The sequence below is a fragment of the Acipenser ruthenus genome, unplaced genomic scaffold (genome assembly GCF_902713425.1).
Source record: "Acipenser ruthenus unplaced genomic scaffold, fAciRut3.2 maternal haplotype, whole genome shotgun sequence".
NCBI classification, from domain to species: domain Eukaryota; kingdom Metazoa; phylum Chordata; class Actinopteri; order Acipenseriformes; family Acipenseridae; genus Acipenser; species Acipenser ruthenus.
Window position 1 is genome coordinate 41,457 of NW_026708269.1, and position 20,169 is coordinate 61,625.

Below are 20,169 nucleotides of genomic sequence, written 5' to 3' on the forward strand. Positions count from 1 at the left end.
AGAAATTAAAAGTCTAAAAATGAAATGTTTGCAGCAGAGGAGAGTTAAACTGGCGAGAATAAAGCAGCCAGAATCGACTTGACCACAACGTGAGAATGAAAAATCACAGACATGTTCAAAGCAGCAAACCAGGGCGACTCAAAAGTCACTCGGAAAACAAAGGAAATGACGTAAACTGAAACAACTGCGTATAAATCTCTCTCAGTTCTCCTCCAGTACGTATCCTCACGCGTAGATAACCCCACTAGCTTGTAAGTTGTGCTTGCAGGAAATATGTTGAACTATTGTTTTTGTATGGTGATTATTATCGTTGTTATTATTGGGTGTGTGAGAGTCCGGTCAGTTTAATACATGGAGGTAATGTTTCCCTGGCTAACGCACACACACAGCCACTCTCGGGAACAGAGCTGAAGAAACGCGGAGCTTTCCAAACCCTTCCTGCAGCTACATGCTTCTCTTATGGTTTAGTTTTTTTTTTTTTGTTTTTTTTTTGGCTAAAGTTGAGGGTTAAAGTTCAGCGTTTTCCCTTTCCTTACCGCATGCAGTTACTGAAATCTCATGACGTCATTTCATATGGACTCGCCAGCACTGCAGCCTAATTAGGAGCGACTTTCAGATGAAGAGATCATCGTGCAGACTCGGTTTGCTGTTTATAAAGCGCAGCATCCCAGATCACTCCTCCCTGGATTGCAGATGGGCTTGGTTCAGAGTAACTGCTGTTAATTTGAAGGAGGAGATGGATGAGGAAAGCAGTCGATGCTATTGGGAATCTCGCTGATTCGTTCAACTGCCACAGGTGATCAATGGAAGCGATCGGACCTCCCATTGATTTGTCGTTTGTGTTTTTAGTCAGTTAGCACATTGACGCGGGTCAGTAACTGGCACGCATGCACCTCCAGTGTAAATGGTTGTTACTTAACCTCCCAGTCCACAGTCCTGCAATTTCCCAATAGCCCTGCCCTGCACATCATTTATCAGACTCTTCCATAGCATTCAGCACCGTGCTGTTTGAAGCCTGGTTTGATGATGACAACCCAGCGACCAATGTTACAGAACTAGCAAGACACTGATAAGCAGTTATAAAAAGCTCAGCACTTGTGAGGCTGTGTGTCTTTATCTCATTCTGTTTCCAGGACGTGCTGAATACCACACTTCATTCAGCTGGTGATTTTGACAAGCCGTGATTGCTCGACGACACAAATATAATGAGTGAGACACAGTGTATCTAACTAGTGGTCCCGGGCTGATGTGATTTTAACTTTGCCAAGGCAGATCCGACACGTGGAAATCAATACCTGGATATTTAAATACAGAGCTCAGAGGGCGTCAGTCACCAAATACACACTCCTGCTACTGCTTGGAGCACTGTGGGGTTACATACACAGTGACAGCTTCAAGTTCTGCTCTAGCTATTTAAACATGGTCTTGTAAAGTAGCAACCTCCTTAAATAAGTGAAAAACGAACCATGAAATGTTTGGCAGCCTCCTCCCATTGCAGCTGCTACAATTGCTTCTTGGTACAGAACCATTGCATTGCCATTGTCTGTCTGTCTGCAGTGCCACTGTCTGTCTGTCTGCAGTGCCCCTGTCTGTCTGCATTGCCATTGCAGTGCCCCTGTCTGTCTGCATTGCCATTGCAGTGCCCCTGTCTGTCTGCATTGCCATTGCAGTGCCCCTGTCTGTCTGCATTGCCATTACAGTGCCCCTGTCTGTCTGCATTACCATTACAGTGCCCCTGTCTGTCTGCATTGCCATTGCAGTGCCCCTGTCTGTCTGCATTGCCATTGCAGTGCCCCTGTCTGTCTGCATTGCCATTGCAATGCTTCTGTCTGTCTGCATTACCATTGCAGTGCCCCTGTCTGTCTGCATTGCCATTGCAGTGCCCCTGTCTGTCTGCATTGCCATTGCAGTGCCCCTGTCTGATCGCTGAAGATTAGTTGTGATCTGGGCAGGACAGGCTTACCAGGGCAGACCTGCTTTGTGCTCCTGTGTTTAATCCAGCTTCGTGCTTTCAGTGCAGCGGTGGAGACGCTCGAATGAAGTGTGCGGGCCGGGTTAGGAGGGAGGGCTGGTTTCTGAGAAGGGGATTAACAGAAGTCTTGGGAATTGTGCCCTCCATGTGTGTAATGCGTGGTAATAACCCTGCCTAATTACTTGAGGATCAGATTGGGGATGCAGGGCAGCAGCGGCCCCAGCTCCTCGCATGTTAATTGGAGAACAGGTGTTGGAGCCGCTCAGAATGAGACTCCTGATTACCGCAGCCCAGGAAACAAATGGCTTTGGCGGCTCAGCATCAATAACATGAATTATTTAGGCAGAGAGAAGCTACTTGGGAGAGGTCAGACTGGGGGTCATATACACCCCCCCTACTCATCTATATACAGCCCCCAGGGTGCGACGCAACCAACATATTGTCAACTAGGCAAAACATTTACAAGCAATACCCCTCCTTTACAAAATCACAAGCCACTCGCACACACACACACAGCCACACACACACACACACACACGCACAGAGACACACACAGAGACACACACAGACACAGACACACACACACACACACACATCTCCGATACAAGGAGATTGTACAGCCCTGGTTATCTCTCCTTTTCGAATGGGATTTATTCACAGCTTGTTTCTAAACATTTTTGGATGAAATCTGGCAGGGTGTGGGTGGGGGGGTTTGGAAAGTTATTTTGTAAATGAGAAAAGCAGCTGTGCACAGGAATTTAGGGAAACTCGAGAGACAACAGGGTTTTCTGTTTCGCTCTCTATTTTATTTTTTTTTCTATTGAAAGAAAACGATCTTGAGCGATCCTCGGAGACTTACTGTCAACAAGCCAGGAGCAGAGGCTGAAGCTGAGCGGAGAGGGAGAGGGAGAGCAGAGAGAGAGTGAGAGAGCTCAAACAGCTTGCATATAAAATGTAGATTCTGGGAAAAGATTCTACTTTACAGTATATTAACTCACAAGAAAGTGTCCCTCTCCATACAGTTATGTTAGGGGCGCATTGCTATGAAACATGTAGTAGAATGTAAATATGTGTATATGATTTCATACGAGTCATGTGTTTTACATGGGGAAAGAATCACAATGTATTCAGAATATATTGCAATATAGCAAATGTGGCTGTTTTATATGTATTGCAGTGAGTTTCTAAATATATTTGGATATATATTCATTTTCCATGCGGACACACACACACACACACACACAGTCCCCTGCTGTTCTACAGAGTCACTGTACTTTTCCCCAGCCAGTGTTAAACACAGACCTCTCCAGTAACTCCCCCACTCCCCAGGGGGTTGTGTTTATGAACAATAAAGCTGCCACGAGCTGGAGGTGGGGGGGTGGGTGGGGTAAGAGCTGACCAAAAATCATCCATCTCCCCCATCACCCCCCCGGTGTGAGTGTGCCACTGATGGGACAGTGAATTAGTGCTGGACCCCCCCATCTCTATTAGGAGCCTGTGTTTCTACAGGGAGGGGTATGGCTGGGTGCAATTACAGGACTGACTCCAACAACATGCACAGAACATGGATCAGCACAGCCCGCCAATATGCTGAAGATCAGTGGTGGGGGCACCTAGTGTTGAGCTGCATTGGAGCCACAGATACTTCAGACCAAGTCTGTTTCCCAATGCAGAATCTGAGAATCCTGAGAACCACAGGGCTGTGTGGTAAACCCTGGTGTTAGCTGGATCAAGAGGACCCTGCTCTGGCAGGAGAGATGTTGTTTTAAGACCCGCCCTTCTCTTCCATTCAGAATTACTGAAGATCTTTAAGAAGCTGGTGGAGATCCTTCACAAAGCTGCTCTACACCTCAAGAAAACTGGGGAGCATTCCTTCCAGGACAATCCCATTTGGATCCCAGTGAGTGTGGGGAGGATACTGGGGTGTGCGACCCCCACGGTACGAATCAAAGCCCCATGCTCTGGTGAAGACCCTACCTGTCGATGATCACGGGGTCTGAGGGGGTCTCGTTGCGATTCCCACAACTCTTCTTCTCACAGCATCGACTGGAGAGAGAGAGAGAGAAGGAGAGAGAGAGAGAGGAGAGGGAGAGATTTCATTTCACATTCACTCAGAAGAAGATTGCTTGAGATTGTGTAAATCTGTGATATGCTGCATGCTTGATTCTTAATGGTCTTACTGAGCAATAACAAGGTGACACAAAAAGTGACAAAATGTAATAATTACTATTTACCAAGTATTTGTAAGAAAATAATTTTCTGATGTTATCCATCCTATGTATCCCATTTGTGCATTGTTACTAAATGTAAGGTGGTTTCCCATACTTTGCATATATTTTTTTAACATGAGTCGTATCATTAAACAGCTTCAGTCGTCACTGTGTCGTTCAGCGTTGTGAGATGTGATGAATATGGAAAGATGATATTGTTTAAAGATGGCATTAAAAAAACCGAAGGATAAAAAGCAGGAAAAACAACCTAAAAAATATATATATGCAGATTTCATCTTTTTGAAAATTGTAGCCATTTAAAAAAAAAAAAAATTGTCAGATTTTGAAAATATTTTATATTTGCCCCTCAGCCTTCAAATGACTATTGTTTAATTTGTATTTATTTTCCCTCATAAGACATTTCCTTATTCAACACTGGGGTAGTGCTATCAACTTTCTCCAGAAAAAAAAGTCCCAACAGTAATCCTGCTCTTTGGCAATCTGTCACTAATTCCCCCCCCCCCCCCCCCCCCCCCCCTCCAGAGTCAGCCTGGCTTTTGTTTTGGCTGCAAGAGTCCCTCCCCACTACTGAATAACAAAAGTATATCTCAGTTCACACCATCTGCCAGGCCTCTCCAGTGCAGAGGGCCAGTGTGGCCCCCCCTCCCCTAGCCCACTGGCTCAGACCCCAGCTGTGCCGGCCGCCCTCTCCCAGTCCGTCTCGTTATTAGCCAGCTGTGAGCCGGCTCTGGCATCTGCTGGCCGCACAATGGCTTCTAACCCTGGGATCTCTCCCAGCGTGGGGCCTCTTATTAAACCCCAGTACCGTCACTTTTCATTCTAGGATTTTTGTTTTCTTCCCCCACTTATATAACTTACAGTAATTTTGCCTTTTCCTCATGGTTATATTACACATTAACCATGGTTTGACTTGTTTTTTTAATATGCTTTACCTCTCTGTGCTTTACCATGCTTCCCCTATGCTTTATTACACTTTGCTATTGTTCTGATAGCAGTGCAAAAGATAAATAACCCCGGGCTCTCAACTAAATGCAGACTAATGAGCCGGGGTACAAGGCATTGAAGAAGGATCACAGTGTAGCTGATGCCAGATTGAATGAGTGAGAATGCTTTTGGAGTCTGATCGTCTTTAGATTTTGTGTATTAACTATACTGCTGCCAGCTGATGTAAATTACACTTCGGTCTCTGTGGGGTTTTCCTGGTTGAAGAATAAATAAGTAAATAAATAAGCAGTTGCTCGTTAATTGCTCTTATTAGCCCTCGTACAAAGCATCACATGTTATCGTGAGGCGTGCTCTATGGTGCAGGGGTGGGCACAATCCTGCAGGTTTTCTGGGTGTCTGATCAATGGTTAAAGACCTGGAGAAGATGTTAGTGTTCACCAATTAAGAAAATAATTGGTTGGATTAAGTAATTGAGAATGAAAACCAGAAGACCCTGCGGCTCTCCGGGACCAGGGTCTGGAATGTGGACCGGGATGCTGAATCGCCCCTCAGGAAGCGCTGGAAGCTGAGCTTGTGATACCCTGGCATGACGGCCAGCACTGCCAGCCTCGCTCTTACCTGCACATGACTTCGTGAGTCAGCAGCACACGGCACATCTCAGGGTTCTTATTCTGCCCTTCGTACGAGATGGGCTGCCAAACAAACACAAGGAAGAGCCAATGAGACGCCTTCGAGACACTGCTTTAGATGGTATTGTATTACATGCATGATCAAGCCGTGCTGTGTGAAGTGTCCAACAGAGATTACCGTCCCTCCACAAACGTAGGCACTCAGTCACTAGCTAATATTGCTCCTTCACTGTGGAATGACTTGAATCTCACGTCTGAAGTCAATCAGATCTATTCAATTCATTATAGCTGATCTAAATACTGCAAATATTAAACAGGACCAAACCTAGCATGTTAATTGTCCACTGAAGAGTTTCACACACCTTGCTGTGTTGTGGGTGCTGGTTTTCACAGAGTCCATGTAAATGAATTACACACTGGCAGTGTTTAGATACACTGTCCGGATCACTTCGCTTTGTTTCTCTTTGGCGCTGCTGAATATATCTTGTTATAAGGCTGGAGGGTTTGTATTTAGACTCCTGAGTCCTTCCTTACCTGTTTGGATGCAGAGTCAATGAGCCTGATGTACAGATCCTGCTCCGTCCGCAACCCTGTAGAAAAGAACAAAGGCAGGGTCTCACAGTGAGGATATCGTGTCTGGATGTTTTGATAGATATAGAATACTGCATGGGCTAGTGTGTGATATGATTATTTACTGCCCACCCAAGTGGGGGTGGTGCTACATAAACCCTGAGGGAAAATCCAGAGGGGTTTATCCAAGCATCCCTCCCCAAGGGTGGGCATTAAATTCTCATTTATCACACACTAGCCCATGCAGAATTTTCATAATCTCTGGTGAGCAGTTTCTCTAAAGTTCTGTTCTGTGCTGCTTGTTGTGGGGAGTTCACTCTACTTAGGGGCTTACTCTGCTTCCTTTGAGCTTGACAGCTTGCTCTGGGGTCAGCCACGCTCTGCTGCTGGTGTTAATGAGCGTGTGTTTCTCGTAATAACTGGACGTTTACTACGGGAAATATCAGCTGGATGAGCCCATTGAAAAAATTGCTCACCAGTTATCATAGATAGATAGACTCACCATTGCTGTACAGAAGCTGGAGTTTGTAGTGTGTTCCATTATTTGTCTTCTCACCACTTTGTTCCTTTTAATGAAACAAAACAGGTAAGTTAGTAAATGAGATCCCACCGCTGCCACCACACTCTTCTGTATTTCACACTGAGCATGTCAAGTACCTGACAAGGGGAAAGAAAAATAATAACAAGGCAAGCCTAGGAAACACCTGTGCAGAGGCACCACGTAAACACCTGTGCAGAGGCACCATGTAAACACCTGTGCAGAGGCACCACGTAAACACCTGTGCAGAGGCACCACGTAAACACCTGTGCAGAGGCACCACGTAAACACCTGTGCAGAGGCACCATGTAAACACCTGTGCAGAGGCACCATGTAAACACCTGTGCAGAGGCACCACGTAAACACCTGTGCAGAGGCACCATGTAAACACCTGTGCAGAGGCACCACGTAAACACCTGTGCAGAGGCACCACGTAAACACCTGTGAAGAGGCACCATGTAAACACCTGTGCAGAGGCACCACGTAAACACCTGTGCAGAGGCACCATGTAAACACCTGTGCAGAGGCACCATGTAAACACCTGTGCAGAGGCACCACGTAAACACCTGTGCAGAGGCACCATGTAAACACATGTGCAGAGGCACCACGTATACACCTGTGCAGAGGCACCACGTAAACACCTGTGCAGAGGCACCACGTAAACACCTGTGAAGAGGCACCATGTAAACACCTGTGCAGAGGCACCACGTAAACACCTGTGCAGAGGCACCACGTAAACACCTGTGCAGAGGTAATACTTTTCTGAATGGATAAAACATAAATGACCTTTTCATGTTCTACAAAGTCGATGAAGGAGGTCCTCTCGATTTCGATCGGCTGTCCTTGTCGGTCGTATAGCGCCAGTACGAAGTGGAAGAAGTTGGATTTGCGGAGATTGGAGGGGGGCTGCTTCTCAAAGTGAGCCCGGGACAGAGCCACGCCACTGCAGAGCAAACAGACACACACCATCAATATACACCACGAGTACACACACACACACACACACACACACACACACCATCAATATACATCACGAGTACACACACACACCCCATCAATATACACCATGAGTACACACACACACACACCATCAATATACACCATGAGTACACACACACACACCATCAATATACACCACGAGTACACACACACACACCATCAATATACACCACGAGTACACACACACACACACACACACACACACACACACACACACACCATCAATATACACTTTGGTCAAACGTTTTGCATCACCCTATAGAATTAACTAATTTTGCTTCATAAAGTCGAATGAAACCAAACCTGCTGAATTAATCTAACATGAAATACTGTACTGCTATTTTGGCTTCCGGTAGAGTTTTGCAATTTTTTTTAATTATGTCTCAATCCTAACATTCTAGGTCATGCGAAACTTTTGGCCAGAGCTGTAGTTCTCTTCACTGAACCCAACAATACAATGTACTGGGAAAGTTCTGCCGAATAGCTCTGTACTGCAGGCTCCTAATCGTTTCTTCGCACTTTGAAGAAGTTGACCTTGATTTGAAACTATAAAAAATGTCATAGTGAAATACGCGGTAACATTGATCTGCTTTTAATCTGCAGATCAGATCTGGCTGCAAAGATACGAGAGACAGACAAATCTGCAGCTGCAAATCATTTTCCTTCCTTGATCCTGAAACACTAGGATCATTAAACACGTTCGTTTGTTCAGGTTTAGGGACGGTGATAATCAGGCTGTGCTAAACGGTCTTCCAGCGCTGACACATCCTCTTCATCTGAAATAAATAACAGATATTTAACGGAGGACAACTTCAAGCCAACGCTCCCAGAGCCTGCTCTGTCTAGCGGAGTGTTTCACTGCAGCGATGTTATCTGCTTTCCAGTTATTCTTTTTGGTCGGTTCCTGTAATTTCAGGACCGATATTAATAATGAGTTCATGTATTATTGTTTGTTTATGGCCACAAAACGAGAAGGGGAATAAGTTACATTGCATGGATGTAGGGTGTAATATAGGCTGTGTGTTTGGGTGACGCGTTCAATTGAATTGACGTTTTTAACCTTTTTTCAATAAGAACTATATAACGCACAATAACACTATTTTGTATGGTTTTTATTCCGTAGTATGTTTATTTCGAGGTCTTCCAAACGTCATCAAATGCAGTAAACCCAACAGCGTACGCCTTTTCAAGACACCCCGCTCCACAGCGCCCAAAAGCGCCGATAGAAACCGGGACATCCGAAGAAAGCCCGAGATTCACCCACAGCGAAAGCGACCGCAGACACTTTTGGTCGGTTTTACTGTATCCTACAATATATTGGACGCAAACTCGTCAGAATTTGAGCAGCGGTTCAAAGGTTGATAACACACTTTGTTTTCTCCTTGTGTCTCGCAAGAGGATCACAATAGGCAACTACATTTGCGTTTTCCAAAAACGTTCATTTAAAACAGCTCCATGTTTTGCTTCTGTGTTGATCAGAACCGGCGCGCTGAAAGCAGGTACTTCTGGTCTGGCGAGGGCTCCATACCCGGGCCGCGCTGAAGGCGTTTTAAGGTAAATGATATAGTATTACTTTCACGCGGCGTGTGTGCTATTTATATTGAAAATACATATTTGTAGCCAAACGGCTTTGTAGTCTTGAAACACAAATACATGGCAAGATGTTCAGCTCTGGACACAAGCTTTCCATCACCCTACAGAATTATCCAATTGTGCTTCATAAAGTCGAATGAAACCTGCTGAATAATGTTACCTTCAAATATTTAATTACATACCGCGTTGTGGTTTGCCATATAAACGAAAAACTGACAACAATTGAAAAATGCTTTGATTACACGATGTTAAATAAAATATCTAAATTATGTTCATTCAATTTATAAACAAAACAAAAAAAGATGTCTCAACCTAAAATTGTAGGTGATACTAAACATATGGCCATAGCTGGATGTCGAGTTTCCCAATCAAATTTCACAAAGAAACTGTGTACACTGTAAAACCAAAGAACGCGTGACGAGTTTAATATCTAAACGGCACGTGTGTACAGTAGAACAGACACGTTCTATTCCTAAACAGCAATGTTGATACGTCATCAGGTGTCTAGTCAACTCTAAATAATTGTTAAACGCTATGTGTTTAATCTGTGCCTGTTTTGCTAACTTTAATGTTTAGATTTTAAATACCCGCCATGTTATAAACGCGTACAAAAGTTTAAAAGTGTTACAAATCATAAACACGTCCGAGAGTTTATAAAATAAACACCACATGGGGTGTTTAAATCCTAAACGCATTAAGAATTATAAACACAGTGAAGTGTTTGACAAATAAGCCTTTTAAAGTTAAACACTCGGTCTTTGCAGCATCGCGTGACCGCCAGAGTTTTCCAATGTAGATTCATTTATTTGTTGCTGTATTTAATTATTTAGTTAGATTGTTTCAAACGTACAGTGCACACTGAGAAAAATAACCGGACCGCGCTGCAGCTCCCGTTCTTGCTCTGTTAACGTTAGAGGATCCTTTTCTCAAGCAGAAATATCGTGAACTGTGAGCAAAACGACATCTCTGGTGGCTCTAGTAATGGCGCAGAGAGGAATGGGAACATTTCAAGCTTTATAAAAAGAGAATCAAAGAGTGAGGTGACCCCGCGCGCGTGGCGAGGGTTCTGCACGGTGCAGTCCTCTTGTATTCAGAGGAATGCTTCACGTTTTCAGTCCTTGGTTTACATTTCCAGTGTAGCCTCCAGCTAAACAGCGCATTCATTTCACACCCGACTTCAATCAGCTGTTTTATCTATATGTTTTAAGTTTGCAAAGATATGTTCATGAATATTCCGGTTTTTTATTATTTAATGTTAATCAACTTTTTAGGTAAATGTATATATTTTTTATATAATTAATTACTCAAAGTTAAAATACGTTTATTCGGTTGCGTGCATGGAAAAAAAACATAGGAAAAGTACAAATTGGATTATTATTATTATTATTATTATTATTATTATTATTATTATTATTATTATTATTATTATTATATTTTTTAAAATAAACTTTTAAGCTTAAACAAAGATCAAATCGAACAATAATTCACTTAAGAAAAGGGTGTAGAAATGTCTTCAGAATACGCATTTATTTAAATTCGACCCTAATAATAATAATAATAATAATAATAATAATAATAATAATAATAATAATAATAATACTTTTCACCAACTCAATGAAAGGATTTTATAATATGTTTTAATCTTGCAAATGGAAACATTTGGTTATTTGAAATGTGAAGATCCAAATGCTAAATATGTAATCATTTCTTATATTAAAATATGTAGGCTAGCTGTTTAGGGTTTGGAGGTTAGCGTGTGTGTGTGAGTGTGTGAGCGTTTTGACAGACTTTGATTTATTGAGTAAATAGGGTGCAAGACTTAAAACAAGCGTTGGCACTGTTATAAAAAACAAATGTTTATTTCACAGTACACGCAGACCGTAAGCCTTCCTTTCATAGCTGCACAAATAAACCGCGAGGCGCAAAAAAATAATAATCACACAGTAAAGTCAGATGGGATAATCGTTTGAGCTTCAAGTCGAGTAAAAATAATCGCGTTGGGTAAAAATGATCCGTCTATTTGATCAAACAGAATTCATTCAGTTAAATTACACACGCGTTATAAGACTTGCATTTGTAAACAAGAATATTAGTAATCGATCTGGAATTTGGAATTTCGATTTGGAATCTATTTGGAATAGCTGACGTATGCGTATGCTGCGTTTATTGTCATTAATATCAAAGAGCAGTCTGTCTCTAGCAAAATGACGTGTCAGTGAAGTAAAGGGCATTTTATTTTCTCATACAATTACAGCCTCGGATTGCTGGCGTTCTTTTTGTGACAAAACTTTTATCTACAAACATTTTGGAAAACGTTACAAGACGTAAGTCCATGCTTGTTCATTAAAGGACTGGGGCGTCTCGAGTCTGCTGTGTGCTTTTCGTGTGGCTCCTGACACGAGCACACCGCTCAGAACAATGCCGCGCGCTTGTCATTTAGGAGGAAGTGGTTTCAACTAATAATTCACAGACCATGCACTTTGCATCCGAGCGCAGTGTCACATGTTGCAATACAGGGATACTACGTGAATAAGATCATCGATATACTAAATACATACATGCATAAATACAATGACATGGGCACAGAATCCCAAAACACAAGGGATCCAATTCTGCTTAATGCGTGTCTGACAAAACCCATTCAGGGGTACAGTGCCCTGTGCCGGACCCTTCACCTTGTGAGCGTCTTCTCTGTTGAATCTGGATTTGGAAGCCTCTGTGCCATCGCAAAGGAAACTAAAATGTTTTCTACGTTGAGAATCGTCATTTGAAAAATGCGGTGCTTATTTGTGGCCGAGCTCTGTTTTGAGAAATATCGTTAGGAGAAACCTTTTCATTCTAAAAAATAACACAGGTCTGTCTTTGTGTTAGTGCGGCACTGTTGAGATGTGCCTGTGCTAGCGCTGCGGACACAAAGTGACTAAACTAAACTAAACTAAACTAGACTAAACTAAACTAAACTAAACTAAACTAAACTAAACTAAACTAAACTCAAATGAATTTCCATTCATAAATGCCCTGGGGTTCTTTACCGACAGCCTATCAACATAACTGGCATTATAGCTGGCAGATCATTTTTAATAGGCATTACCTGCAAATGGAATATACATAAACAGACTGCACCCGGACATCACAAAGAAATCGTGTTGTTTTTTATATGTGTGCACGAATGTTTACACTTTCTAGTTGAAAAAATGTGTTTTATGTTCGTTTTGATAGATAGATAGATAGATAGATAGATAGATAGATAGATAGATAGATAGATAGATAGATAGAATGCTGGATTAATAGAGAGATGGGATGCTGGATTTTACGCATTCTGAAGTACAGCAGCCTGTATATTTCTGTATGTTTCTGAGCAGCTAATAAATAATATAATAACATGTAGGCTGTTCCGTGTTATCTATATATTTAAATGGCAACAAAGCACCGCTTTTAATATTTTTAGACAGCTATTAAAGGATTAAACAGCCGTGCGTAAAGTTTCTGTCATTATTGCAGAGAGATATTTTGTAACAACGCATTCAAGTCATTATTCTTGCGATGTCCCGTGTCATGTATAGGCCGTTCACACCCGTGTCCTATATATTTATATTGATATACATTACCTTTGCGACGCTACATTAGCATCCACAACACCGACATTGCGCACCCAAGACCGGATGGAATCCATCTCAACTCCGACGGTCTTCTGTTTAATATCCGATCCCCCTCTGGATAAATGATCGTGGATTCCAAACATTAAAAAAACAGATTGCTATAAAACATTTAAAACATAAAAAAAAAATCCGAGACGGGCAATCACAAGAGGGGTCGTCTATATGGTTATTCAAAGAGGAGAAACCCACAGCCAGCGAGTGTATTAAATAGTTTCCGATGTGTATAAATACACAACACAGAAACAGATATATAGATAATATGGAACAAACTTTTTCCGGCTGACCAAAAAAATATCTTCAAAAGTTTCCAGTAAGAAGATTTGGGGATATTTATTCTCCTTGGGGTGCAGTCATTGTTCAAACGCAGGAATGCGTCCAAGATTTGGTCACAGTTTAACGTAGATCACGTTTTCTGTTGTGGACACACACACACACACGCACACACACACAGCGGCGCTGCCAGACCGATGCGTGATCTACCTTCTAATCCGGAGATCAGGTACTCTGCTCGGAGGAAACCCTCGTGTTAGCACGGATCAGCTCCCGATAATGATACTGTTAGCTCGATTCGCTTTGTCATGAATGAGTTACCTTGGCTGGGGGAGGCGTGGACTCTTCCCATATTTGGACAGGCTCGTTTGCATATCGGTTTTCATTGGCTGTAGAGTGACAGTTTGTTGGAACGATAAGACACCTGCCTCCCCAGCTGCAGCCAATCATTGTCTAGGTCATTTGCATGGGACAGGCACGGCGCTGACTGAACTTTCTCGCTTGGGTGTTTTGGAATACGGTCCCTGTTTCATGTGTAGGTGTACTCTACTGGACGTTGGATTGTGTCAGATTTTGGGATGACAGATGCGTCGCTGCGTTTGCTCCACTGGTGACACTATGACTGATACCGGTGTCTGTTAGCTTTGATGTTAAAGTTGATATTAATTGATATAAAACGTGACGCATGCAGGCTTACTGTATCTGCAGCACCATGTTGATGTTTCATATAGCTCGTCTGTTGGTCGTGTTTAAACAGTCAGGCTATTGAACTGAAAGCATTTTGCAAAGTGTGAAGCATTTTGTTTGAAATGTTCAGATCTAATAGCTATTCTCAATACCCCAAATCGTGTATTTTTTCCTTTTAAAAATGCGTTCTGCAGCTTGATAATCTAGCTCTAAATTAGGTATAAAACCATGTATAATATTATTTTTTTTAATGAATGTAACACGTCATTAAATGGCTTCTTATTACGTGGTTAACAAACTGTTCATATTTCTGTACGCGTTTCATTTACGTTTATCCGATCTCTTTGCACTTCCCAATATTTTCACTATAAGAAATCGAATTCTCTTCTGCTATTTTTATGAAATCGGATTTATTTCACGAGATCATTCTTGTAACATGCTGCCGCTTCAAGTAACCTGATAACCCTCCGGGATCTGAACCCGGCCTCCCGGTTCATTCCATTCACTTTTTGAACACATGCAACTTGACAAAATTTTAACCTAAATGCAAGGATATCGAAAGCTGTTAGAGTCTTAACAACGTGTGATATCTGAAGCTCCTGGTAGCTTTTCTGTTTAGAAATCTCTTCTGATTCGGAAAGTGTTTTGATTGACTGATTTGTTAAACATCTCTTTTCTATGGATCACTCCGCTGAGTTTGTGACAGTTGGTAACCCGTGTTCGCCACACAAAGAGACGCTTGGCCGCCCCTCTCCCCGCTGCACAGACAATGCTGGCCTGCGCTTGAATTCACGAGTCTCACTCAAAAGAGGCTGCATGGTGTCAGTTTCTCTCAGCACAATGGGGACAGATTACCGAATTACTGCGCGCTTCTGCAGTGTGGGCTATTAAAAAACCGTGTCCATAGTACCCGTGATGTACCGCTGATATAGGAGAGTCTCCTCTCAAAATATGAAAATTCAATCAATGAAACATGACAGCCCTGCAGAGCTGTGATACAGACTGTCCAGTGTGTGTGTGTGTGTGTGTGTGTGTGTGCGTGCGTGTGTGTGTGTGTGTGTGTGTGTGTGTGTGTGCGTGCGTGCGTGCGTGCGTGCGTGCGTGTGTGTGTGTGTGTGTGTGTGTGTGTGTGTGTGTGTGAGATGTAACACAATCTGTCTGGTTCTGCATCAGGCAGAGCTGTGATACAGACTGTGAGACATATCCACAAAGTATTGCGACAACAGCGTGCTGAAGTCAACCTTTCTGTCTGAAAATAAAACAAAAACGTGGATGGTAAAAAGCTTCGAATAAATAATTCAGAAGGAGCTTCCACAAGGACCTTGTTTGTGACTAGCCCCAGTTCGGTAAACATTAGCAATCTGTTTTGTGTTAGAAAATGTTGCAAAATAATCAATATGGTAGTAATGATGTGTTTATTATTATTATTATTATTATTATTATTATTATTATTATTATTATTATTATTATTATTATCCTGAATCATTTAAATAACTGAACGCCCTCTCCCTCCAAAGATCGTTTATAACTGTATATGGTATTGAACCCTATATAAATATTAATCTAAACGTGTAGGAGAGAGTATTGGGTGTCTGCATTAAACGATAAACAAACTTTTCAGACCGGATCAGATACCGCTCTGCACAAGGCCAGCGCGCCCGGGAGGTACAGCGAGGACGGGCAATATAAAACAAGGGGCTCGAGGCTGTATCAGGGGCCGTGGATATTCGTGCTCTGCACCGTCAACATGACGTTTTAAAAACTTAATTATACTGATGAGGGCAGCTGTCTGGGCTCGGTCCCCGACAAAAGCGCCACACATCTGAACGACGCGCATTTCTTGCATGAATTTCCGTTTTCTGTCGTCTGAAAGGGAAAGTTTCTTGCCCCTGCCGGGGTATTGTCTTGGGACTGATCTGGCGGAACAATGGATGCAAATCTGTCTTCAGAGACACCATCTGCCGGCCCGTCGAGTCAGCTGTTCTTCCAATTAAAGGGAGAGCCCAGCGGATTCCCCGGCCGTCACTCACCCACTCTCAGCCTGAGTGACACGTCTACTTAACCCAGAAACCCTTAAATAGCTACAGATGCTAGAGACGAGCCAAACCCGCCCCTCCCGCCACTGAAATCGATCCGCACAGAAAACGCACTGCAGTTATCGGAGAGGCAGGGGTGTGGTATTATTTCAAACCTTTTTGTTTAAAACCACTGTCGGTCCCACAGGACTCAACCGCCTCCTTGGCTGACTCTGACTGGCACGGTCCGATTTACCACAGAGGCAAGGAGAAGAGCGTAGATAACTATAGTGCTGGAGCCTTTTCTTTCGATACAATCGCGCTAATGGTTCTGTATCCGAACCCCCCTCTGTCATATTGAACCCTCTGTGTATGGCAATGGCTCTATAGAACCAGAACAAAACAGCGTTGACCTGATAAGCCAGAACGAACCATACAGCGCGCACACGATCCATCTTTTCCGAGTCCTGGTGCTATGCGCTCCTGCAATGACAGTCCTGAATTAGACCCCACAACAGGACACGAATCGGGCGATAACAGTTATAATGTGAAGGTATGTTCTTCAAACGCGATTGCACGGATCCGGCCCCACTAATACCTGGAGATGTTTATTCAGACCCGAGTGTTATAGGAGCCTGGCCCGGCTGTAGAGAGAGGACGCATGCGCTAACCCCGTGTTGAGTTAGGACCCTAATTGAACTCCGGGGGGGAGCAGTCCAGTAATCCCATTAACCGGCGGGAGGTACATTAGTGCTCCCCGCCTCCAAACACGCATCCGTACAGCGTGAAGCGACAGCAAACTTTGCCTACAAAAGCTAAAAAGCAACACAATTCAGAGCGGCAATGTACTGCCACGTATACCAGAAAATAAAATCTTCTTTCTTAGGTTCATCACGTTCATGACATGCTGTCTTCTTTACAACAGGAATTCTCTATCACTGCTGCTGTAAATCACGCGAATTACAAATAGTAAGATTATTAAATATAAAGAATACAACGAAAACTATGCTAGTGAAATGATTCATGATTCCTTTAAGGAATAGCAAACGTAAAACAAATAAAACAGCACATTGTTGAAATGCCTCACGCAGTAAAGTTTTGTGAAGCGGGTGCATATTCTATACAGTTCTGAACCACTGCGCTTAACTGTGAATATTTCATTCATAGAACAATCAAAATTGTATTAACTAAAGAAAGGCGCATCATGCCGCGCGCTGATTTTACATTTTAATAGCGGTTGAATACAACCACGTTCAAAAAAACAGCATATATTTACTGTAAACCCAAATAATCGAACATATATCGTACTCGACAGATTGTAAACCCGTTTTATTTAGGACTTTTACGCTGAGAAGGATATTCTCAAACATTTACAATAAGATTTTTTTTTTCTGAGTTTATTTCAAATTTCAAATAATATGAATTGCTGACCTTTCTGATTTCGATTAGTTTGAATCTGACTCTGTGTGTATAAATTAAATAATCATTCTTTTGATAACAAACGCGCGATTAACCCCTCTAAATATGATACATTTTAAAAATAGCAGAACATGTTCTAACATATTAAAATACATTGTTGATCAAATTAAATAATAATACAGAATAGACGACTATCTCAATGTATCACAAACTATAATTTCATATATTGATAAACGCACGTTCCTATACAATGCTCGTTATCTCTGGTATATTGGACTCTATTAAACTTTGTGCGTGTTTAACAATGCCACTCTAATTTAAGGTAACACAGAACTCAACACCCGAATACAGAGATGCCGTTCACCTTAAATTAGCCTCAGTCGCGTTTTGAAAAAGGTTCTGTTGCCGCTCTGCCGATGGGAGCTTTTATACATCAGCGAAAACACAGGCAGCGGCAAAGACTGCGAGGATTAAGAGGATCAGCATCAGAAACTCGTTTGCGGGGCCACCGTGAACCCTATCAAATACACGGCCTCAGTTGTATATATATATATATAATGTTCAGGAGCGCTGGAACTTGTGTTCTTGGGTTCTGTAAGAATTCTTCTCAGCCGTTTGCAGCCTTTTTGTTAAATGAAAAACCAAACCTGCTAATGCTTGCAGAAGTGCTAGGAAGCAACTTTGCATACAAGCTCTTAAATGATTTGTACACTATTTGTAATCAGTGTTTTGTTGTCTTTCTTTTTAAACTTGAATGCGGCTCCGCGTGTTTAATAAAGTCTGCTCGGTTGAGAGCAACGCGTTCGGGTTAAAAGTGTAGAACAAAGAAAAGGTCAGAGGTCGGTTTGTATAGAGAAAGTGAATATGCATTGCAGGTATAATATAAAAGAGCGATCGTGTTTGGAACGTCTAGGACGATCTAAGAATCTAAGAATAGAACGACCAGGCATTCTGTCAATATTCGCATTCTACTATATACATTTAAGTAATATTTTTCTTCACTGGAAAAGACTTGCGTTTTTAAATGTAATTTTACGAACAAACCTCGTTCTCTCTCTCTCTCTCTCTCTCTCTCTCTCTCTCTCTCTCTCTCTCTCTCTCTCTCTCTCTCTCTCTCTCTCTCTCTCTCTCTCTCTCTCTCTCTCTCTCTCTCTCTCTCTCTCTCTCTCTCTCTCTCTCTCTCCTTATTGGTTTAGTTTGGACGGATTAGTGAAATCTGTTTGCAATTCTCACACACAATGTGTGAAACGAGCGGATCCTGATCAGTTTCACCCGCGCAGCCTGTCGGTCTGTCTGAATGAGAGAGGAGGGGGAGAGAGTGTCCCTGGCAGTGAAAAGGGCGCAGGGTCGGTGATGGTGTTACCGAGACAATGCGGGCTCGTGTGCCTGGGCTCCCCGGGGACAGCGACGATGCGGTCCGGTCTCCCTCTGTCCACTCCGGGGCAGTGTCGGGGGTCGAGGGGGCGGTGACCAGCCTTCGCAACGCTGAAGCAGCTGCCACTATACACCCGCTTTTATTTGATTTTATTTATTAAATTGCTTGACGGCGGACAGCAAATGCATAGGTTGCATTGATTATTACCCACAATATTAAATTACTGCGCGTCTGACATGTTTAAACTCTCACTGTGGCCTGTATGTATTTGATGGAGAGAAAGAGAGAGAGAGAGAGAGAGAGAGAGAGAGAGAGAGAGAGAGAGAGAGAGAGAGAGAGAGAGAGAGAGATTAGATCACAACACAATTAGAGTAAAAAACAGAGAGGTTTGCTGTATCGCAACAACTCAACCATACCAGCGAATTGTTTCATTCGAGTTGTTCCAGAGATTTCAAATTTTCAAATAGCCTCCCTTTCGTTTAAAAACGTGACGGAGAATTACATTTCATTTCGTCTTTTCAATAACTACATAAATATGCAAACCAGTCAAAAAGAAAGAAAAACAGCTCCTGTCGTGTATTGCATTCAATGGTACACTGAGGCACTCTGGACCCCCCAAAAACGCACAGCGCTGTGCGGGCTGTTAGCTACAAAACACAATCAATTCGAGCGATTAGAAGAGAAACAGCCCCACCTTGTGGTGAACTACAGCGTAGCAACAGCAAGATTCATGTTGCCTGATTTAAACGGACCTCACGCACCTCGCAGCACCGCAAACAAGTCAGGCAGCGCCTAGCCGCACGTTGTCAAATGTATGTGCATTTTATATACAGGAATGTATTTGATGTATTTAATGTAATTATGATATGATTGCATCTGAATATATTTCTCTTTTTGATGCAGGAATTTGTTCACCGCATTCATATGAAAACCAATGTAAAATAAAAGAATGAGACAGGTGTGTATTTACACAGTGTCCGTTTTATTGAGAGCGCATGTTCGACCCCTTTTCGTGTCTTATCTTTACAGGACCGTGGAAACGGGGCCCTGGCATTTCCAAGTATTTGTCAAATCGGGTGACTTTTGTGCCTTTTAATTTGAATAACAGATAACGGATCCACGCATCTAAACCTACTGTGCCGTAGAACGGAACCCTTTTTTTACCTACCAGGACACCGTCCTACAAACCTACATAACATTATGATTGGCTAGGAGGAGTTAAAGCGCGGCGTGTGATTGGCTGCAGAAGTTAGCGCGCGGAATGTGA

The 20,169-nt window shown here is 42.7% G+C and overlaps 1 protein-coding gene across 1 annotated transcript in view; it reads right to left on the bottom strand.

The window, feature by feature from the left end:
• Nucleotides 1-13,703, bottom strand: part of LOC131730501 (transcription factor COE2-like) — a 32,528-nt gene extending 18,825 nt beyond the window's left edge. Inside the window, exons 1-6 of the mRNA XM_059020532.1 lie at nt 13,086-13,703; nt 7,672-7,828; nt 6,850-6,913; nt 6,312-6,367; nt 5,767-5,840; nt 3,950-4,018 (exon numbers count right to left, since the gene is read on the bottom strand). Coding sequence (XP_058876515.1) covers nt 3,950-4,018; nt 5,767-5,840; nt 6,312-6,367; nt 6,850-6,913; nt 7,672-7,828; nt 13,086-13,219 — 554 coding nt within the window. The 5' untranslated portion in view covers nt 13,220-13,703. The remainder of the gene's footprint in view (nt 1-3,949; nt 4,019-5,766; nt 5,841-6,311; nt 6,368-6,849; nt 6,914-7,671; nt 7,829-13,085) is intronic.
• Between the last annotated feature and the right edge of the window lie 6,466 nt (nt 13,704-20,169).